The 23,642-nt window shown below is 39.4% G+C and overlaps 3 protein-coding genes across 8 annotated transcripts in view; all 3 read right to left on the bottom strand.

The window, feature by feature from the left end:
• The window catches only part of ZC3H11A (zinc finger CCCH-type containing 11A), a 28,883-nt gene extending 23,031 nt beyond the window's left edge, over positions 1-5,852 (bottom strand). For all 4 annotated transcript variants that reach the window (XM_079937216.1, XM_079937213.1, XM_079937215.1 and 1 more), the window contains exons 1-2: positions 5,713-5,852; positions 4,508-4,627 (exon numbers count right to left, since the gene is read on the bottom strand). In XM_079937216.1, the coding sequence (XP_079793342.1) occupies positions 4,508-4,627; positions 5,713-5,766 (174 nt within the window). In that variant the 5' untranslated portion in view covers positions 5,767-5,852. The remainder of the gene's footprint in view (positions 1-4,507; positions 4,628-5,712) is intronic.
• Positions 5,836-16,904, bottom strand: ZBED6 (zinc finger BED-type containing 6). 3 transcript variants are annotated; one of them, XM_079936940.1, is made up of 3 exons: positions 11,818-16,904; positions 10,417-10,479; positions 5,836-5,911 (listed from the first exon to the last, which is right to left on the bottom strand). In XM_079936940.1, exon 1 carries the CDS (start codon positions 15,958-15,960, stop codon positions 13,018-13,020), a length of 2,943 nt encoding a protein of 980 aa, XP_079793066.1. In that variant the 5' UTR covers positions 15,961-16,904; the 3' UTR covers positions 5,836-5,911; positions 10,417-10,479; positions 11,818-13,017. The 3 variants fall into 3 exon arrangements, with proteins under 3 accessions (XP_079793066.1, XP_079793067.1, XP_079793065.1); XM_079936941.1 differs by having other exon boundaries at positions 5,843-5,911; positions 11,807-16,904; XM_079936939.1 differs by lacking the exons at positions 5,836-5,911; positions 10,417-10,479 and adding an exon at positions 10,758-10,854 and having other exon boundaries at positions 11,807-16,904.
• On the bottom strand, positions 11,254-11,353 carry LOC307194457 (uncharacterized protein; the record flags this gene model as incomplete). The annotated part of the gene is made up of 1 exon (XM_079937558.1): positions 11,254-11,353. Exon 1 carries the CDS (start codon positions 11,350-11,352, stop codon positions 11,254-11,256), a length of 99 nt encoding a protein of 32 aa, XP_079793684.1. The 5' UTR covers position 11,353.
• Positions 16,905-23,642: the final 6,738 nt, after the last annotated feature.

Raw genomic sequence — 23,642 nt, 5'->3', positions numbered from 1 at the left:
TTACTCCTCTTTTTTTTTTTTTTTTTTTTTTTTGGCGGTATGCGGGCTTCTCACTGCCGTGGCCTCTCCTGTCGCGGAGCACAGGCTCCAGACGCGCAGGCTCAGCGGCCATGGCTCACGGGCCCAGCTGCTCCGCGGCATGTGGGATCCTCCCGGACCGGGGCATGTACCCACGTCCCCTGCATCGGCAGGTGGACTCTCAACCACTGCGCCACCAGGGAAGCCCCTCCTTTAACTTTTTAACAGTAACATAGCACATGGTCCAAAGATATATAGTTAATGCTCACATTATTTAATTAGCAAATACTGAACAATTCTGCTCAAGGAAACAGAGTTGGGTTCCTGAAAGCTCTTGGTCACATTTTTATCAAGTGATCAATACATAATCTTGTTTGATGTGTGTCTGTGTTTAAAGACACCTTATTTAATAAATATCACTGGGGACTTCCCTGGTGGCGCATTGGTTAAGAATCCGCCTGCCAATGTAGGGGACACAGGTTCAATCCCTGGTCTGGGAAGATCCCACATGCTGCGGAGCAACTAAGCCCATGTGCCATGACTACTGAAGCCCGCATGCCCTAGAGCCCGTGCACCACAACTACTGAAGCCCGCACACTCCAGGGCCTGCGTGCCACAACTACTGAGCCCATGTGCTGCAACTACTGAAGCCTGTGTGCCTAGAGCCAGTGCTCCACAACGAGAAGCTGCCACAATGAGAAGCCCGCACACCGCAATGAAGAGTAGCCCCCACTCGCTGCAACTAGAGAAAGCCTGTGCACAGCAACAAAGACCCAATGCAGCCAAAAATAAATAAAATTTTAATAAATAAATAAGTATCATTGATTCATTGACACTGAACTCAAGGTCAACAGCGCTGTAACTCACACCTGAATGAAGCTTATCGAACACTCGTGTTTTCTACACAAGGCACATAAGAGCTTTCTTGCACTTAGGGACATTACATACAGCACTTCAGCACTACACTTGGGGGCCATTTAAAACAGCAAAATCACAAACAAAAAGCACAAAAATGCAAACAAACATGGCACTAAATAGATCATGAAGAGGACATCTGTACTGATTTTGGGGTTATAAATTTTAGCATATATACGAATTTGCAAATATGGAACCCATGAATAATGAAAGTTGATTCATCTAGAAAGGGGGGTATACAGTAAACCGACTCCTTACCATTCCCATCTCCACTCTCCTATAGCCATTGTTGTTAGGTTTCTCCTTTATACTTCCACAGATATTTAAAATGCATACACGAGTGAAAAACAAATATAAATTCTTTTCCTTATCTTTTTTTTTAACACAAATGGTAGTATATTACACACTTTATTCTGTCCTTTGCTTTTTCAGTGACACTATATCCTGATCTTTTCATATAAATAAATAAGTAGTATCCCTTTAAAATTTTTTGGTAACAGCTGCCCAGCACTCCACTGTATGAATGTAATAAAATTTATTTTAAATGAAGGTTCGGTTGCTTCATACACTTTACATATTACAAATTATGTTACAATGAGTAATTCTGCATAGATCTCATTTTGCACATGAGTACAGATGAGACAAAGGTACAAGTAGTTAGTAGTTTTGAAAGATGCAGCCAAACAAGCCTCTGTGCAAAAAAGAGTTAACAGAGTAGCCTAGCCCTAAGCCTGCAGTCCTCAGATAGCCTGCTTGTAAGGCTGGTCCTTTCCCGGCATGTGGGAAATTGGCTCTTATAATGCTCCTGGTCAGTTAACTGATCACTGTGCCTGGACTGTTCATGCAAACAATATGGCTTATGCTGAACACCTGACATCCTTCTAGGAGACTAGAGTTTTGGTATGTGTTAGGTAGAGGGTGCCTATGTGACCAGCCCCAATAAAAAAAATTTGGATGCTGATCTAATGGGCTTCCTTGGGCAAAAACACCCCACACATGTTGCTGCATTTTCACCACTGGGGGAAGTGTATGTTCTTTGTGACCCCTTATGGGAGGGAAAGATAATAAAAGAAACCCACACATGGATTCCTCCAGTCTCTGTGTTTTTTTCTTTTATGATCAGTGTAACCTTACTATATCACTGTAATAAATCTTAGCCATGAATAAACCATATGCCAAGTCCCACGAGTTTTTTAGAAAATCTCCAAACGCAGATGTTCTTAGAGACTGATACACCTTTCCTAGGAGTTGTGCCAGTTTACACTCTGCTCGCAATGTTACAACATGATCTTTTGAAAGTTCCAGAGTATTTCTTTTTCTGAATGTATTTAGTGAATTCCCTATTTAGAAGACAGCATAGAATGTAGCTGAGAGACCATAAATCTGAAACCAGAATGGAGTAGTTACATAACCACAGGCATACAAATTGCATATTTAGTCTCCTTCTTCTTTCCCCACCCCCTCTCAAACAATTCAGTCCAAAGTCATTAGGTGAAGCTGAGAGAGGTAGGCATTCATGTTGGGAGAGGGAAGGGCAAGTGCCCCAGAGCAAGGTGTTGGAGGTTGACTGAGATGAGGAAGGTATCCATGTGACAAGGTGGAACCAGCTCATAGGGTGTCAGGGTTAGTAAGGCGTTTGTGTAGGAGGATGGCCTGGCACAAGGTTGGTGCCTGAGAAGGGTGAGCAACGCTTTTATGCAGAAGGGATCCTAATGTAGGGTGAGGAGGGTATACTCATGGAGTGTCAGCCTAGAATGGGCATCAAAGATCAAGTGAGGTGAGGAAGGCAGGCTCTTCTGAGTGGGTCCTGGTACAGTCAGAGAATGAGCAGGGTGAGGAAAGCAAGCATCTCACATGGGAGGGCTGCCCAACACAGAGTATCAAAGCCCAAGGATGTGAAAAAGGCATCCATGAGGTCCGGAGCAGGGTGAGGAAGGAGTCCTCACAGTGGAGCAAGGTGGGAGGCCTGCCCTGGTACAGGATGTCAGAATAGAAACAAGGTGAGAAAGATGTCCTGTGCAGGAGCAGCCTCATGTGACATCAGAGCCTGAGAGGAAGAAACAGGCTGTAATACACTGTCTAGTTTACGTAACTAGGGGACTGATCAAGTAAGATTAAGAACAATGGAAATCAAGTTTTGGAGAAAAGAGTTACAAGTATGAATAAGGAGAAGCCTACACAAAACACTGTAGTGTTGGTAAATTGGAAGCATCTATGTGAACTCATGATTTTCAATACATAAAATAATAAACAATGATATAAATGTATGTATACACATTTATACATTCCTCTGTTCTGTCCACTGCATGCCTGGAAGCAGTGACACTCCAGAAGCAGTTACACTAGAAGGAACCAAGGCTCCTTGCAGAAATGGCTGATTCCACAACTGGAGGAGGAAAAGTACCAGATGAACCTGGATAATCTTGTTAGGCCACAGAGTGAAGACGTGTTCAAAGAATGATGGAAACATCAAAAAGACACAAAAACCAGCTTTAAGGTCTCTTACTGGCCCAAACTGAGTCAACCTGAGGATAACAAATGATAGTAGTGACATAAAACACACTGAATAAAATAGGAAACCATGAGTTCACACATAAAAAGCTAGAAAAAAAACCTTGAGAACTTGATGAGGAACGGGATAATTACAAGGTCTCCAAGTTTCTCTCCAAAAAATACTTACTAAATACAAAAAGGAAAACTTTATAGTGAAGCAATCTGGTGGATACCACCTTAATGAAGTGATCAAAGTTAACAACACCAGTAATGGGTTAATTAATATTGTATGCCACCCAATGATAAGCAATGAGAAGAATAGTAAGAGGTGACTCTGTGATATTCCTGCCAAATATACATGACCTGAATTTAGTAATGAGAAAATATCAGATAAACCCAAATTGAGGAACACTCTACAGAATAACTGTCCTCAAACTACCAAAAATGTCAGGGCCAATGAAAGGCAAGAAAAAACTAACTGTTCTAGACAGAAGGAGACTGAAGAGTTATGGCAACTATATGCAACACTTGATTCTGGACTCACTCCTACTGCAATAAAGGACATCACTAGTACAATGGCAAAACTTGAATGGGATCTGAGGATTCAATGAAAATAATACATATATATTAATTTTCTAATTTTGATGGTTGTATCACAGTTATGGAAGACAGTATCTTTCTTGTTTGTAGGAAACAGTCATGAAAGTATTTGGAAGTGATAGGAAATGTCAGTAATTTACCCCTAAATGGCTTAGAAGAAAGTTTTATAATACTGTACTTGCAAGTTTTCTCTAAGTTCAGATTGCTTTAAAATAAACATAGAAATATAAATACCCCCCAAATATACATATATAATTTTTACACTTTGGACAGATTACCAAACTACCTTTAAGAAATATGATACCAATTCATACCATATAACATCTAGATATTAAGTGAACATTTTAATGAGAGAAATTTCAGTAGGTCATTAAAAAAATTTAACTCACATGTTATATGAAATGTTGTTTTTTACCCCCATATTTTTTATTGGCCCATTAGGACACAAGACTACTTACTATAATACAAACTGAAAACTTACATCAATCTCCATGTGCCGAAACCTGCACACCTGTCGAAAACAGCGCCCTTCCTGCCATAATGTGCAAACAGTTTCATTCCCTAATGCAGCTTCACAGTGACGGAATGGACAGCTGTCACCCTGTAAACAAGAGAATAATACAGAAAAGAACTGTGGTACCAAACTAGATCCCAGGCAAAATGTTCACTGTACATTTCTTGGTATCTAGACAAACACAAAGCAGTAAGGAGAGACAGGTAAAGTAGAAAACAACTGGGATGAGATGACACGAACAATGTGAGGTCAACAAATTTTTAATTTCCTAAAACCTATTTCTTGACAGCATCCTACATCTGATCTGACAACATGAATGACACAAGCTGAGAGACGGGGCTGAAAAAGACAAATGGGAGTATTAGGTACTGTTTAAAAATATACTTTACTGTTAATCTTCAAAACCATTTCATACATCCTGACTTGTGTAACTAGTTTTTAATGGAAAATCAGAAAGTTAATAGATTAGAATTTAAGTATAATTCCATACTTCACTATGTATTTCATACAACGTTAATATCTGAAACAAAATGCTACTGTTGTGCAACTTGCTATATAAAATCAAAGCTTTGCTCAAAACTGACAATTTTAAACATAGCACCAATATGATTTAAGAAAAATTTTTGAAAAAAAATACACATGCATAGAATTAGTCATAAAAGAACAACAGAAAACAGCAGACAGATCTAAATGGAGCTATAGAAGAATCAAGCTGAAAAACAGGAAGCTCTGACAAAGAAAAAGCAATAAAGCTGCAAAAGCTTATTTAGAAAATGGCTTTAGTATTCAGCAGGAAATCTTAAGCAAGAAGTCAAATTCAACCCACCCATTCATTTAACACAAAGTAAATAAAAGCAAAGTTGGCCAGCCACAGTTAAAGTGTTCCTAATTCCGAAAGCACCCTGAACAGATTAATTACAGCTAGAAGAACACTGAATGATGATTAAATGCTATGAACCTTTTTATTTTTGGAGAATATGGAGAACATAAAATGAAGAGAAAAAAATGATGAAGAATGAATTCCCTTAGGAATGCTACCCTTTACTAAAAACTGACAGCAGATAATAAATAGCTGAGCAAAACACAGAGACGACTTGGTATATTGGGAAAATCTTATCCAATTTTATTAGGGAAATCATAGAAAGAAATGATTTAGAGATGCCAATTCTTACTTTAGTACATGTAGAATAGAAAAAAAAATAGCAGTCTTCTCCTTGATTAGGCATGCTGAGTAGATCCTCAGATGAGAAGTGGCTTCTTGAAAACAAGCCACTGCTTCCTCAAGGCGAGGACCAGCTCCAAGTCCTCTTGATATGGGTTTAATCTTCCAAAAGACAACTCAATCACAGGAATTGTCTTTTAAACGTAATCCTAAAATGAGAAGTCAATGAACGAAAGTATTTCAGGTAAATTCTTCCAACTTTCTCCTCCAAATCACCTTGACCAATGAGATCACATTGTTAAAACCAAATTTTAATTGTATTAGTATGTCTATATTGCCTATAACAGAGCCTTATGAAAACTGATTCACATTTTATTCTGATGTGAAAGTTGTACATTCTCATCTACAATGTAAAAGTTTTGTTAAGAATAGCCATGCTTCTTTCTTTTGCACTCTCTATGGTGCTTCAGCATAACCTAGGTAAGCACTGCACGCTCAATAAATGATCTGCAGTTTAGATTATTAATGGGACTTGGATTATTTTACACAAGATAATTTGCTAAATCTACATTTCTGACAAACCAGATTTTTTTTCATCTAACAGAAGTTCCAATATTTTCACAAGCATTTTTGTTATTTCAAAAGTATATAATTATAAGTATGTGGGAAAAACTGTCTCACTAGAAAAATTGGTGAAGCAATTACTCCTGAAAAATCTGTAGAGCTAATAGCTAATATAATTAAGATGGACAAAGAGCTGCACACCAATTGCAAACAAGGAGCAAAAGAAGTTCTCAGGGCTTGACCCATAAAATAGTGCTTATGCAAAATGACCAATATTCCCTCCCGCCTCAGTCCCTGCCATACCCTGGCCCCCTGCACTAAAGGGTTCAAGAAAGAAAGCTTCTACAGAAGTAAAAATACATGACAAGAGCACAAGCCAGAATTTGGAAGGGGTTTCTACAAACTCCTACATCAGAAGATCAGGTTTCAGAAACACTGATCTAGGGACTTCCCTGGTGGTCCAGTGGTTAAGACTCTGTGCTTCCCCTGCACAGGGCGTGCAGTCGATAGGGGAAGTTCTGCATGCGAGAGGTGCGGCCAGAAACAACAACAACAACAGAAACACTGAGCTACAATTTGAAATCAGCTGAATCAAATTCCTTCATATTTCCTACTAACAATTCCTAATCCAAGAACAGCAGGCCATGACAAAAACCAGCCTTTAAGTCAGCAACCAAGGTTAGAAGAGTTATGTTACTAAACATACCTTCAAAATGTACATACCCTATGACTTCCAATTCCATTTCCAGAATTTATGCTGAGATTAAAATTCAACAAATATGCAAAATAATAGTGCATAAGAAAGTTCATCACCATCTTCTTCTAACAATGGAAAACCACTGAGAAACCTAAATGTTCAAAAACCGATGCATCTACAAGCCAAGGAATGACACGGATTGCCAGCAAACACCAGAAGCTAGAAGAAGCAAGGAAGGATCATTTCCCTACAGGTTTCAGAGAGAGCATGACCCTGCCAACACCTTTTCAGACTTCTGGACTCCAAAACTGTGAGATAATAAATTCCTGTTGCTTTAAGACACCCAGTTTGTGGTACTTTGTAATGGAAGTCCTAGGAAACTAACACAGATTACAAATACAGTCAACTAAACTTTGACAAAGGAGCAAGGCAATGTCAATGGAGAAAGGATAGTCTTTTCAATAAACACTCCTGGAAGAAGTGGACAAAAGATTGAAACAGACACCTCACCAAAGAAAACATACAGATGACAAACAAGCATATGAAAAGATACTCAACATCACAGGGAATTGCAAATTCCTTTTAGAAGAGCTAAAATCCAAAAACATACCACCAAATGCTGGTGAAGATGAGTAGCAGGAAGAAGTCTAGAAGAACACAGACCAAAATGTTAGCAGTAGTTACGGCTATGGTAGTAGAATTACAGGTGGCTACTGATTATTTTGTTTTATGCTGAGAATAACATTAAGTTTTCTAATATAATGCAACACAGACATAAAAAATTTAAGTTTGCCCTAACTGACCTGACCATCACTGATCCACGAAGGACTGGACCTTTAATAGCACCTCACCAATCCACTACCAGGATTCCTCTGACCGCAAACACAGGGAATGCATTCCGCCTTGTAGGGTACACCAAAAGGTAACTTTAAAAATTGGGGGGAGGGGGACGTCCCTGGTGGTCCAGTGGTTAAGACTCCACGCTCCCAATGCAGGGGGCCCAAGTCCGATCCCTGGTCAGGGAACTAGATCCCACATGCTGCAACTAAGACCCAGTGTGGCCAAATAAATAAATAAATATTTAAAAATTGGCAGGAGACGGGCTTCCCTGGTGGCGCAGTGGTTGAGAATCTGCCTGCCGATGCAGGGGACACGGGTTCGTGCCCTGGTCCGGGAAGATCCCACATGCTGCAGAGCAACTAAGCCCGTGAGCTACAACTACTGACCCTGCACTCTACAGCCCGTGAGTCACAACTACTGAAGCCTGCTCACCTAGAGCCTATGCGCCGCAGCAAGAGAAGCCACCGCAATGAGAAGCCCGCACACAGCAACAAAGACCCAATGTAGCCAAAAATAAATAAAATAAATTTTTTAAAGAAAATAACATGATCAAAGAGGGTTTATTCCAGGACAAAAAATGGTTTAATACTGAGAAATTTATTACATTAATAGAATAAAGGGGGGCTAAAAACAGAAACTCTATGGTATCTTAAGATTTCAAAAACAGAAAAACGGTGGAAAATAAAGATTGAAAATTATAATTTTTTAAAGTTAAAATGGCTTAACAAAAAAGAAAGCTACAACACAACATCTACTCCCAGTAAAAACTCTTTGTAAATTACAAGGAACCTCCTTAGCATGAATGTACTAATTCATCAGAAACTATCAACACATGAGACATGGTAAACACTAGAGGTAAAGCACTCAAGGCAAAAAAAAAAAAAAAAAAAAAAAGGCAAAAAAAAAGTCTCGCTGTCTGCACCATCATTCAACACTGTTCCAGAGTCCAGTATATGCAATAAGGAAAAAAAAGTATAAAGATTAGAAAGGATGAGGCAAAAAATTTAGTATCTGCACATTATATGCTTGCAAACTATAAAATCTAACAATCAACTAAAGAAATTTAAAATAAGATATTTAAAAGATCAATAAATTTCCTGTGCCAGCAACAATCATTCAGATAATAACATTGAATGCAATTCAATTCAAAATCTCAGTGATACTTTATTTTTACTGGAACTTGACAGACTGCAAAACAACCTAGAGTAACTGAGAAAAATAAAGAAAATCTTAAAAAGAATGAGAGGCCTTGCGCTTCCTGATATTATCATAGATGTGAAAGATAACATTTAAATGTAATACTGGCAAATAAATGAGTACAAGATTAACAGAATCCAAGCAATTTCTGGAAAAGGTGGCATTTGAAATTAACCAAAAAATTAGCTACCCATTTGAAAAAAACAATTACTATTTCATACAAAAAGGTTCCAAGGGAATAAAAGCAAGCATGGCAAAGAGGCTTTAGCTCACTAAAAGCACTATATAAGATTCTAAATTTGTAACTATGCTGAACAAAAAAACAAGCAATATTTGACAATGCTTAATGGAAGGAAGAGAGGCAATGTCATATAATTACAATCCTTAGACTACTTTTTTTTGGGGGGGGGTTCGCGGGCCCCTCACTGTTGTGCCCTCTCCCGTTGCGGAGCACAGGCTCTGGACGCGCAGGCTCAGCGGCCATGGCTCATGGGCGTAGCCGCTCCGCGGCATGTGGGATCTTCGAGGACCGCGGCACGAACCTGTGTCCCCTGCATCGGCAGGCGGACTCTCAAACACTGCGCCACCAGGGAAGCCCAGATTACATTTTTAATATAAAATATATAACCACCCAAGTACTGGAAAAAAAAAAATGCATGCTATTTTTTTTAATAAGCTCAGGATGAAAAACACCTGTCCTTAACATGACACCAAAGTTACAAACCTTAATAAAACTGATGGATTTCACTACATAAAATGAAAAACATTCATATAGCAAAAGGTTTACCAGCAACACGGCCAAAGATTAATATCTTCACTAAAAGGGATGTGTTAAGAACTTTTAAAAATCAAAAAGACTTCATTAATTCAGTAGATTGGTATAATCTCTTTAGGAATTTTAACAATTCTACAAATTCGCATCTAAGAAGTGGTTCAAAGAAATAGTTCACATATATGTGTGTACAGAGCTGTTTTTGGATGCAGGGCTTTTTTGTTTTTAATGGCAAAAACCCAAATGTCTACCAATCAGGGATACATATATTATGGCACATCCATCCATATAAAGGAACACTATGTAGTCATTAGAAAAAGGTGAGGCAGAGCTATGTGTATGGATACTGAACTATGCCACGATAAACTATTAACAGTGCTTTTCTCTGAGGAGGTGGAATTACAGGAAGAGTCCACCTTGTTTATATTGTTTTTACCTTTTTTATAATGTGCATATATTATCAAAAAAAGAGGGGGTAGGGATATTTCCCTCAAAAAAACTAAAAACTCATGAACAATTACAAGAAAAAAATGTGTTGACAATATTTTTTTGATTTTCTTACTGATTCAGGAAAATTATGCCTTAAATTACAAAAATGTTCACTCCTTTAATCAGGGAAAAAAAGAACACATTTCCACACTTACATTATTAGCTGGTTGCTCTCAGCAGCAATGTCTGTGTCTTCACTGAGTTCCAATCTATTACGCCTGTAGGTCGAACCAACACTCAATCCATGAATTAATAATAATGAGGCAGAAAGAATTTTCCTCCTCACATTGCCAAGGAAACCTCTCAGCCACAATTCAAACACAGGGCGTGTTTTTAAAACATCTCCCAACTACTGAGAGATTTAAGTCCATTCAAACAACCTTTGTCAAACTGGAGACAGCTAGGGTTAGTTATCTCCTCAACAAAAAAACAACAAAAAAGAGTTCATATAAAGATGAACTTGAGATTCAAAGAATTATTAAAAAAAAAAAAAGATCCATCTTCCATAGCCGAACAATTAATTTAAAAAGAAAAAAGAAAAAGAACACCAAAATTCAATAAGATCCAATTTCTGGTCTTCAAGATTTCTTCACCTATTAAGAAAAAAACAGAAACCTTCCCCCATCTTTATTATCTGTATAATAAAAACATACTTGTATGTAAAAATATAAAGTGTTTTATGTATAATATACATATACATATATACTAACTGGCTTATACACACACACACACACACACACACATACACAAATGTGTAGAAATAAAACATTTGGGTAAGTTTTCCCTTTTAAAATACACTACAAAAGCTTTTAAATTTGGGTTCATTATAAAAATAGTGAACTTCCTCTTCTACCAAAGTATCATGAAGTATATTAATATGTTACACTAAATTTTGCCCAGCCCACAAAATAAAGATGAAGGGAAATCCTTACACATATATCGATGTGTACAATGTGGATGTATATATATCATCACATCATCTTTTATCACCTTCAGGGAGTGTTTAACCAAAAAAGATAGAAATGTATAGTTATAGAGTAACTACAGAGCGGTGCAGCAAGCTGTAGAAGGCAGAGCAGCATTATAGTCATCCTGAACTGGCACTGTCAAAATTACAGAAAGCTTCTATCTAATAAGGGAAGATGTTTTCCTTCTGTTATAGCAACACCAGTGTCACCGGCATGACATTCAATGGTGGCCCTGCAAAGGCTTGCTTATGCAGCCTAGTTCCAAATTCTTTACTAGTGATGGCTTCAACTAAAGACTTTATAATTATCCATTTACTCCAGTTAGTAAAAGGGTAAACTTTTGGAGTTGAAATTTCATTTCACAATGGTACATTTACCATTTAAGAATTTCAAAAAAACGAAAAACAAAAACAAAAAACAATTTTGATACATAGAAATGAGTTCTAAATTTTGAACCAGCCCAGTAACAAAGCAATTTTGATTCTCACGTAATAAATACTACATAATTTCTAGGCTAAATCTTGCCAAATACTACCCAAGACAAAACTAAAATCAAAACTTAAAAAAAAGTGGACACCTTTTACTCACACTTAATACTAGTCAATTTTCCAGGAAATTTTTGGGCAGGGAATATCCCCAAATCTAAAATGAAAAAAAGGAAAAATTGGGATCTTACATTAGTTATTCAGTCTGAAACTTTTAATAGACTTTTACTAAAAGTCATCATTTATGGCCTCCCACTCAATCACAAAAACATACTTCCAGAGTGGAAAGGGACAAGATCAATTGAGATCAATCCTCTCATTTTACCAGTGAGGCAATGATTCCTAACACATGAAAATATTGACTGCTTATTTTTAAATAAGAATTAAGGCCAAAATAATCTCATAGTTAAGAATACAGTATTATGGATCATTCAGTATAATTTTTAAATGACATTTAAGATCACTTAAATTCAGAGAAACATTCTGTGGGAAAGGGATACTGGTTTGTCACAGTATACTCATGGGGCTTTCATTCCAATTTCCATTCAATCTTTTTCAATTCTGTAAACTTTCTGTCATTTACCCATAAATAATATAAAAGTAGCTAATCTTTGTTTTTACAATAAAAGTTAAAAAGGGCAATTCAAAGACTAAAAGTAATTTCTTCCTAATTGTTTTCTAATGTTTCCTCTCTATATAGACCCAATCTTAAATATAAAGGGCAACTCTATCACACTCAGTAAGTTGAAATTATAACGCTGACCAGTATGAGGAGGCAATTAGGAATTCCTAAATATAAAACAATTTTGTGAACTTTGTTTTTGCCAAGCTGTAAGTATGAATCAGGGTTTTTAAAGAAATAGAAAAATGGTGGTGATGGGGAGAGATACCAGTTTAGTATGCTTTTTCTCTATTTCATTGGTTTCAGAGCAATCAAACCTCCCAGGTTGAGAGAAATTTTTACTTAAAACCAATTACTAGTTCAATCTACCAGCCAGAAATAGCCTAAGGCTTTTCAATGCTGCACTATATTTTTTTAATTAAAAAAGTCTTTTTTTCTCTCAATTGGTATAAACAAAATTTCAAGTGACAGCTACACTGAGTTACTACTATGAAATCTTTAATCTTCACTTTGTCAACATTATATTACCCCTGAGGAATTTTCAGCCCTTTCTGTGTTTTCAGGTTTCCCCAGATTGTGCATAAAGAATAATTAGTATAACTGTATACAACAATTATAGCAATTAGGACACAGTAACATAGCAATAAGTTGCCCATTTTAAATGGAGAAAGGAAAAAGAAATTAAGATAATATTTCTTTTTCATTGCTTTGAATAACTTCATTCTCAGGATCCCAGCTCAGAACCAATGAAGAATAATCATAGTTAACATTTTTCAAGTTCATTTTCAGAAACATCAGCTGTTCTATATTGTCAAAGTCCAGGCTCATGATCTGCTTTGGATGAAAGTGGCTATTTGCAGTAAAGATACATTCAGACTGCCAACTACACATGGGGCAGCTCAGATACTGAATGGCAACTTGGGTCAAAGCTGGCCATACGCTCACCTTCTTCTGCCAGTAAATCAAAGGGTCATCACCTCCTGAGGTCTCTGAATACTTCTCTTTGAAGTATTCATCCACTACTGCCATAGCAGAAGGAAACATGAAGCTTTTGCCTCCAATGGCAACATTATCTGCAGCTGAACTATCAACAGACCCTGAACTGGAGGTGCCTTCTCTTATAGATGAGGTAAATGAATCAGCTCCTACTATGGCTGAGGAACCAGAAGCTTCTGAAGTTGCAATATGGCAGACCTCTGATGAAGATTCCATATAGTTACAAACTTCTTCTGCAAGGATCTGCTTGTAAGTTTCCAAATGTGCACCTTGAGGGAAAAAGTCTTCCAAACTGTTTTTAAAGCAAGGGTCTAACAAAGCAGCCAAGATACAGGGCTTGGATTTGAGCATGGCACTTAATAGGGTATCAGTTTCAAGTTTCAGAGATAAACTGTCTACCAGATTGAGGGCCTGAGTAATACCTCTAACTTGAAAACCTTCTCTGAGTTTCTGCAGGGAAAGGAGTAGATGATGGATTAGGGGTAGCACCTGATTCAATCCTGTGGTCTTCACACTCACTTTCTGGGTGGCCTCCTCAAATGGTTTAAGAATATCACAAACATACGTCATTAGAGTCCACTGAAGGGAGGTGAGCACAACTCCACTGGCTCTACCAAGACTATGGTGAACTGAGTAACAATGCTCCAAGAGCCATTTTAACATATAAAAGGTAGAAATCCAATGGCCAGCTTCATCCTGCTTCAAATTTTTCCATGGAAGTTGGTGATCATTTTGGAATTCTTGTAGTATCTGACGGGCCTTGACTGAATGACTAAAATGATGACAGGTTTTCCTAGCAGCCACTAACATGTTCTCAATGCTTTTGTGCTCACAGAAAAAGTCTTGAATGACTGTATTTAAACAATGCAGAAGGCATGGCACATGGGTAAAACCACCATCTTTGATTGCATGTACTACATTAGAAGAATTGTCAGAAACGATGAAGCTAGGGATGAGGAAATTAGGAGAAAGCCACAGACCAATCTGGTCACTTAATTCTTGTAAAATGTTGGTTATCAAACAGTCTTTGGCCAAACCTGTTACACAGAGAACTGCCCACTTTCTAAAATTGGGGATCCTGCCATTACTGGAAGAAGGTGTAGTTTGCAAAGAGACCCAGTGTACAGTCACAATGAAATAGTCAGTGGATGGGTCATGGGTCCATATGTCCACAGTCAAGTGGATCTTTTGGCTTTGAACATTCTCCAAAGTTAAGAAAATTTTTTCTCTGACCCAATCATATAATTGAGGCACAGCCTTAGTGAAAAAGTAAGTTTCAGATGGTAACCTATAGTCAGGGGCCACAATCTGCATGAACCTCTGAAAGGCTGGAGTTGAGAAATAGTTGTAAGGATGCATATCTTCCACAATCATTTGAATAATTGCTTGACTTATTTGACTTGAGGTTGAATTTTCACAATATGTTGTTTCTTGTTCCTGTGCATGCATTAGAGTGTCTTGCTCTGCAACAGGAATAGGACTCTCAGATCTTCTATTTTCAACCTCTAATACAGGAGGTTCATCTGAATCAGAGTCACTAAGGTCCTCAGCTGTTACATCCTGGCTGCCTGTAGACTTCTCTCCAGGCAAAGTATCACTCAAGAGATCATTTCTCTCAGTCTCAGCTTCATCTAATCCATTTCCAACTGCACCACTGTCTTTGTTGGCAACTGCCCAATGGATGGGATGTGTGGCCTGCAGGTGTCGTTGAAGTGTCGAAGTTCCTAAGTGAGAACCCGGCCTACCCCGGCTCACACTTCTTTTACATATATTACAGACAGCTCTTGAGATGTGCTGAGGATCAGTATAGAAAAAATTCCAAACTGCAGATGTCTTGGCTCTTGTTCCAGGAATTAAGGCATGCTTGACAATGTTACTTTTGATGAGAAATCTCCCTCTTTCTGCCTTCAGGGCATCAGATACTGATTTATCACGTTTCTTTCCCATTCCATTATTATCCAATGGATCAGTAGGGATATATTCAAAGCTTCCACTGCTTCCCGCGGAAGAGGGAGATAAAGGTACATCCAAAGTAAAATCCTCCTCCCCACTAGTAACTCCAAATTTGTTTGCCCTGGTCCAGTGAGGTGAATGCCTTGCCTGCAGATGTCGCTGAAGAGTAGATGTCCCGAGATGGCTACCTGGTTTACCCCTGCTAACACTTTTTTCACAGAGGTTACAAATAGCCCGCCAGGTGTACTGGGGGTCAACATGAAAGAAGTGCCACACGATGGAGGTCTTGGCTCTAGTACTAGGTAAATAGATCTGTTTTTCTATATTGCTCTCAAAAAGACTTTCTTCATCCTGCTCAGGGGCATTGGAAGCCAACAAAGCAGGGGCATCTGCAACTGGCCTCCCAGATACCAAATCCTTACTAAACTTTTTCGCAAGGATCAGTTTCTTTCGTCGCCTTTTCCCCTTAATTCGCAAACCCTTCTTTCTTTTCTTTTTCGCGGGCAATTTTGCCTCTTTATCCAGTCCTTCTGCCACCATCTTTCCCTCTACCACATCTTCATCTGTATTAGACGTAATAGGAACACATCCCAGAATCCCAGCACCACTAAAAGTGCTACATCTTCTGCCAGGAGAGAGTGAGGAAACTGGTACACTTAAGGCACATACACTCATTCTTTTTATGTCTCTGAAATTCGTACCAGAATCTATTGGTGGGTTTACTCCTCAAACAGATATACAGCTGTTCCTCTCTACTTGCATTACCTTTTCTCCAATTTCTATGGGGAGTCAAATTCCCGTTGGACCAATGACTTCCAAACCAGGTTATTTTTGGAGGAAAAATGACAGCAATGGAGAACATTCCCAAACGCTTTCACAGAGGGCTTTCAGATCCCTTCCAACTTTCTGAGTTCTGAATTCAAACAGTCCAATTTACTCATGTTACAGGAAAAAGAACTGAGGCCTACTTTCCCAGAGTAATAGAGTTGATCAGTAGCAGCTAGAAACCAGGTCTTCCAAATCCCAGGTTCATGTTCTTTCTGCTTCAAGAACTATACCTGCTTGAAATGTCTTCAGTTTTTAAAATATGTATTTTGTATGCTGCCTCATGATAGCAACATCAATTTCCCTTAATTCTGAAGTTAATTATTCTCAGTAAATTTCATTTAAACAAAAACATAGTGCATCATTCAACATTCATCGTTTAGGACTGTGATTTGGCAATAAAACCCAAAATGTCAATTCTGGAAAGCTAAATCAGACTCCACATACTGGTCATTAACAGCAAATTCTAGTTGAGGCCTTTCAACTCTAATTAAAAGTAACACAATTTTTTTAAAATGTGGGTACCTAAAAAAAATGCTTTGGGAGTAAAATTTTTAAATTTTACTCAGAAGCTGAATTTTCAATTTACTGTTCGTATGGAGAGTTAATCCATGCTTGGTTTTCAAACATTTTTAGTCTGGAGAAGCATTACAGCCTGTAAATGAGTAACTCCTAGGTTGGACTCTATATGAGCAGCAAAAACTGAAATATTAGCTTTAAACCACTTCCATGCCTTCTCGGTTGATCCCTCCCCTTCCCCCAATACCTACATACATTTACCCTAAAAAGCATCGCTATCACTAGTTCAGCCTCCTTCTCAAGGTCCAGAACCAAGGCCTGGAAGATGTCAACAATATGGGCCTTCCCCATAGGAATCCGCACCGATTATGGGAGTTTAGGGGGTGTTCTTCATTACGGTTTCATCAGTCCTACAAGGAGAACGGAAGTGTCCCTGTTGCTCTTGACTCCGATGCTGAGGGCTGGGAGTGGGAAGTGTAATTAAGGTAGGGAAGGGGTGTAGGATACCGGAATAAGGTCGGTGGCTTTCTGTGTGTGGAGTTTGAGAAAATCTCCCAAGTAGTGGGACCCTGGAGAGGAATGAGAGTAGGTAAAATCAGCTCCTGGCACTCAATTTGACTTAGGCAGCGGGGGTCCGCTCAACTACGGAAACTGTTGCCCCCAAAGAAAGCAATCTAGTGTCAGTTCTCCTCTGGGAGTAGGGAAACAAGTCGGCTTCCTGGGGCTGCTCCGGGCTCCTACAGTTTCACCAACACCGGATGTGGGGGAGGGAAAGAAGGTTCGTTGGGAAAAGGAGCAGGCGCCGTGGGGGTGGGGTGGGGTGAAGTGGGGTGGGGGTGGGGTGGATGGGAGCGGGAGCCTGGGGCTCCCAGCCCGCCCCGGCGACGGCAGCGGCCGGGAGGTGGGGGAGGGGGTCGTTACCGTGGGGCCGAAGGACCCGCTCTGACTTCCCGGGCTAGGCCGCGACCCAGGGGCGAGGGGAGGCCGTGGCCACTCCCCTCGCCCTCTCCCCCACCTCCCCGGTCCCAAGCCACCCGGGAAGCAAAAAACGGGTCTAGTTACCAGAGAACAGAAACTTTACCGAACCGTCGACACTATCCCCGACTCCCGTTTGCTGCCACGTCTTTCTTCTTTCTTAGCCGCTGCCGCCCGCCGTCCTCTCAGCAGCAACACCAGCAGAAACCCAACACTGCCAGAGTCAAAGATGGCGCCCAGCTACAGGCTCAGCTCTAAGACCCGGCCACTAAAAGTGCCAGCACGACGCAAAGCGCAAAGGTTCTGGGAGATGTAGTTTCCTCTATGAGGCGCGGCTTAAGATGGCTTCCCCGGGTAAGAGAGGGTCACGTGAGAGGAGAGGCGATAAACTGGTGGCGTCCCTTCCTTTCTAAAGCACGCGTTTTAGAAAGTTACGGGTGTTTTGAAACCGTCTTTGATTTAAAAAAATTTTTTTAATCAAATTCACGTAATAAGCGAGGAAATCGCGAGAATTGTCTCTACCAGACAGTGGGCGCTCAGTTTATTCTCACCAGAGTGTTTGCTTAATGAATAAATCGTCCAAATCCTGTGTTAATTTGATTTAGAAATAAACTACTTTTTTCTTGCAATGTTGAAGGATTTGTGCATTTATTTTTATTTGAGGAAGTGAAATGGGTTTGAGGGAAGTTTCTTTTATTTCTTAAAACAAATTTTCGTTTTGGAAAAACAATTCATGCTCATTAAGAAGTTGACAAGGATTGAGACGTGAAAAGGAAAAAGATCACTTGCCTACCGACTTCATTATTGATATTAGCCTGTATTTTCCCACTTGAATGTCTTTCCTTTTTTCCCCCGATTATAAAGTAATGCATGAGTTTTTTTTAAAGGTAATAATAGAGAAATGTAAACGTAGAAAGTTTAAATCTGCGTTAACCTCATTCCTGAGAAATAATCTCTCATTAATTTAACATGTATTCTTGCTAACTTTTTTGTATGCAAATATACTTAAATATATTGCACTGATACAGCAGGAGCCCAAGATACCCCCTGGGTTATAGGCTCAACAGAACTTGGATAAAGGATCCATTTCTGCTACTAAGAAAGGATACACTTGATGGTAAAGCTGATGGGATTCCAGGCCTCTTTTATTTCCTCTTGGGCTTGTTTCCCCACCTGCCAGCCTAGTGAGAGCGTCCCAGCCAATCCAGACGGGTGAGTCTCTTCACACTTGAGCTGCTATCTCCTTTTAAAGTGAGAAGCCACAGCATTAGAATCGTAGCACCAATCCCTGTATAACATAACAATACTCTGTTGCCATGTCAACCAGCCCTACAAGTAGGTTCTTGGTAACCAGTTTCTGTCTATGCCACAACACCTAGGGTTTTTCAGTTTAACAGAAGGCTTTCCAAACAGCTGAAATGTTTTCCAGACTAGGACTTTCAAGCCGCATCCAAGACCTAATACGTAACCAAACTGTAGTTTCGGCCTCTCCCAGGAGTGAAATTTTAATTTCCTGGTCAGCACTAGTGAGGCAATCTGCCTGATAAGATTCCCCCCTACCTTTCTCTAAGAAAGGGTAAATTTCCCCAAAAGAATCCACTTTTAACTTCCTTGTCCCACCTGCTTTCTGCCTGTAAAAACCTTCCATTTTATACAACTCCCTCCTTCTATTTGTTAGATGGGATGCTGCCTGGTTCATGAAACGTTGAATAAAGCCAATTTCATCTTTAAATGTACTCGGCTCAAGATTTGTTCTTTAACAATAGTTATATTTCATCAAATCTAAGGTATCATTGATTATAGCGTGCATCTTATTTTACAGGCCTCTAAGAGAAAAAACTGCCGCTTAAACTCTGACAGGCCATTGATCAGAGATATTAAAATTTGATAGGATGTTCATCTCAGAATGAATGAAATACAGTAATTTCAGGATAAGAACAGGCTAAAACTATGCATATTGCTTTGCAACTTGCTTTTTTTCTTCCACTTTACCATTTATCTTGAGTATCTTTTAATGGTCATCAGTGCTTAGAGGCCTACCATATTCTTTTTAACAGCTCTCATACCATGGTAAGGCTGTTTTGCAGTAAATTTCACAAGTTCCTTTTTGATGGAAATAATCCTGTTTCCGTCTCCATTAGTCTCTCCCAAGGGGGAAAAGAGAAATAATGGAGTAATAGGGACACTGAAGAATGCAGAAGTTAAAAGCCTCTGGCTATTAAAAAGAGGGAGAACTAGTTAGGGAATCCTCTGAAGTCCAGGTGGGAACCCACATGGGGATCCCCCCACCCCACCCCATATATACAAACAGAATTCTCAGGGGTGGATGTGGGCTTGCCCCTTGTTTGTTAAAAGGGGATAAATTATCTAGGCCAAGGGCACAATGCCAGATTTTCCCTACTCACACCCCACCTTGATTCTAAATGAATTTCAAACAATCTTTAGACCTCTTCAGTAAGTAATTGACAAAACATTTTACCATGTGCAATGTGAGAGCAAAGGTTTTGTAGAGCCCTCTAGAAAAATAATGCAAAATTATTGAGAATTGATTCAAAAGTGAATATTTATTTAGACTAGGAAAGGAAATCACAATAAATTACACATAAAAAAATCTTGTACTATATGTATTACAAACTCAAAAAAGTCATACTTTTTTTTAACCAATAAACTATAATCCTCTATAATAGACTTTTCTATATATTTAGCTGCATAGTTTTTGATTGCCTCTTCATATGACAATCTTGTAATATTTCTATAAAAAGAATAAAAAATACATCAGTCTTCCCTCTGGAATTTTTAATAAAAATAGTTTTATCAATGATAGTTTAGAAAAGTCTCTTATTTCACAGCTTATTGGTAAAATTGGTGAAAATTATAGATTTGTTGTCAAATTTAGGGAAACTTCCATCAAGTTTCTTACATATGTAAGCACTAAGACTTCATAGAATATTGAATTATTTAATATATTCTTGACCAGGAGAGAACAATCACTTTTGCTAGATATATTAGTTATCTATTGCTACATAATAAATTATCCCTAAATTTACTGGCTTAAAACAATGAACATTTATCACCTCACAGTTTCTGTGGGTCAGGAATTCAGGAGCAGTTTAGCTGGGTGGTTCTTGCTCAGGTTCTCTCATGAGATGGTAATCAAGTTGTTGGCCATCTCTACAAGTCATCTGAAGGCTTGACGGGGGCTAGAGGATCCATTTCCAAGCTCTCTCATATAGACCTCAGTTTCTTACCATGTGGACCTCTCCACGGGGCTGCTCAGGATTTTTCCAAACATTAGTTTCTGGTTACATAAATTTCAAACCTTGTCTCTCCTCCACAATGTACATGCCACTTATATCAAGATATGACCTCTGGCCCTACAACTTTGGGTCATAATGCCAGATGAGTCTACATAGCAGGTAATAGGGGTATTGTTGAAAGCCATTTCTACACCTAAATGTCTGGCAATAACTTAACTCTAAGTGACTGTACACCACATAAATAAAACCCAAAATATTTGTATCCCAACTCAACTTCCTCTTAGCAGGATCCCAAAAATGTCCAACAAGGGGAAGGTATTGGAGAGAGAGTCTGAGTGAAAAGAAACAAGGATCTTAGTCATTGCTATGAAAATATCTTACTTATGGAATTTTATGATAACCACATGAGCATATTGCTAAGGCCTTGCCCAGAGCCTTGAAGGGGGCTTGTGCAAGTAGGGGGCCTGAAGGTTAAACTTCTTTAGCTTCATGTTAAATCCTCCTCTCTTGGTATAGTATGTTGACTGTGGAGCCATATGATCTAGATTCAAATCCTGGCCTGTCCCTCCTCTGAAGCTCTAGCCAACTCTGTGGGCTCCACAAGTTGGCAGTAGCCCTCTTTTTGTACTTCCCACATTAGAGAACAGAATGGGAGGGGAACTACCACATGAGTAGCTAGTCCCTTCTCTGACCCAGTGTCCATCACCACTATCCATCAACCTTCCTCTTTTTCTTCCTGCCTTTGGGTCTCAAATGTCTGACATGAGTAAGGAAATAGGAACCAACAGAGTCTCCTAGCGAGGAGCCTTGCACAGGAGTCACAAATACCTGTTAACTGCAATGGATAAATTAAAAACTTCTTGCTCTAGCTGCAAGACCAGAGCTGGTATCACTGAAATCAACCTTCCTAGGACTGCCTTCCCCTCTTCACTCCCAGTGCTTTTCTTATTTCCTTATATAGAATTTTTTCCTTGGTATTTAATTTTGGAGTGGGGTAACTGTAGTTCTGTTGGGTGATGGGTTAGTTAAGAAAAAGCAGATTAGGTTCTCATTCCCGTTTATCTTATACTAAGTATTCTTCTATGTTTAGGTTGCTGTGCTAGGCATTGTGAGGAATCCCAAATAGGCATAATATGTGGAATTGCCCATGTGGAACTTTTCCAGAAGACATGATAAACGTAAAGATAAGTAACTGCCATGTACTGTACATCAAGTGTCCAGCTACAGTTTAGACCTGGGATTACAAACTCAAATGCTTACGGGAGCCAGGCTCGTGTGTATATGAGAATGATGAGCCAGGTGTAAGAAGAAAACTCGAGGGACTTCCCTGGTGGTCCAGTGGTTAAGAATCCACCTTCCAATGCAAGGGACGTGGGTTCGACCCCTGGTCAGGGACCTAAGATCCGACATGCCGCGGGGCAACTAAGCCCACGTGCTACAACTACTGAGCTCGTGAACTCTGGAGCCTGTGTGCCACAACTAGAGAAGCACGTGCACCGCAATGAAGAGCCCGTGCACTGTAATGAAAAGATCCCGCATGCAGCAATGAAGATCCTGCATGCCGCAAATAAGACCTGACGCAGCCAAGTAAGTAAATAAATAAATAAATAATTTTAAAATTATTAAAAAAAAAAGAATAAAACTTGAGAATGCATGCCCTAGCTAAAGGTCCCACTGTTACATTCAACTCCAGCCTAGACTTGCCAGGTGGGAATGCCTGATTTTTCAATGGAAGGCAGGAACTCAGATTTTTATGTGAAAATTTATGATTGAGCTGATTCAAATGAAACAAACAAAAAAATCACTTCATGGCCTGGCCTGCAACTCTACTTTAGTTCTAGAAAGGAAGAGGTGGTCATTGAAAAGTGCAGTGTTCCAGGAAATACTTCCTGGAGGGAGTGAGACCTAAGCTGACCTTAAACTATGACAGAGTGAGAGGTAAGTGAAGACTATGTTAGGGAGATCCCTGAAGGAGCTAGGAGAGAAATTCAGCTGGGGAAGAGTCTACAGACTATAGGAAGAGAGAACATTGTAAAAGTAGGTTGGAGAAAGATTATGGAGGCCCTTGAATGTTGGAAAGGCATTTGAATAATATTCCTTGGACATTAGGAATTCCTTGAAGACTTTGGAACAGGGACAGAAAGGTAGAGGATGTGACATTTGCAAATTTGTGTTTCATAAAGTCTAAACTAGTGGTGATGTTCAGCAGGAGTGATGACAGTAAAGAGTCAACAGGAGAATCGAGGAGTGGTCCCTTATTGATCCTACCCATGACCCCCTCTGGTCTCTTGTATTATTTTTTTTTAAGGTAAGACATAGCTTTTATTGTCATTGTTTTCTTTTCAAATATTTATTTATTTATTTAGGCTGTGTGGGTCTTAGTGGATTCCTTAGTTGCAGCATGCAGACTCTTAGTTGCGGCATGTGTGCGGGATCTAGTTCCCCAACCGGGATCAAACCCAGGCCCCCTGCATTGGGAGCGTGGAGTCTTACCCACTGGACCACCAGGGAAGTCCCCATTGTCACTGTTTTCTAAAAAATGGCACTACACTGTACGTACCATTCTGAGACTTGTTCTTCTCACTTAAAACTATCTGGAGTTCTTTCTAAGCTGGCACGTGTGTGTCACCTCAACCCTGGTTCAGCTGCAAAGAGCTCTGCACGAAGAGTTTTGAGTCTCCCACTTGCAGAGTAGGGTACACCCAGAGCCATGCAGCAGCTTCTCTACTGACAACTCCACTAAGAGTGATCTTGACCCATTTGAGTCTTTGCTTTTAGGGT

This window comes from Stenella coeruleoalba (genome assembly GCF_951394435.1).
Source record: "Stenella coeruleoalba genome assembly, chromosome: 1".
NCBI classification, from domain to species: Eukaryota; Metazoa; Chordata; class Mammalia; order Artiodactyla; family Delphinidae; genus Stenella; species Stenella coeruleoalba.
The sequence above is the reverse complement of the archived record's forward strand: the minus strand, read 5'-3'. Positions and strand labels throughout refer to the sequence as shown.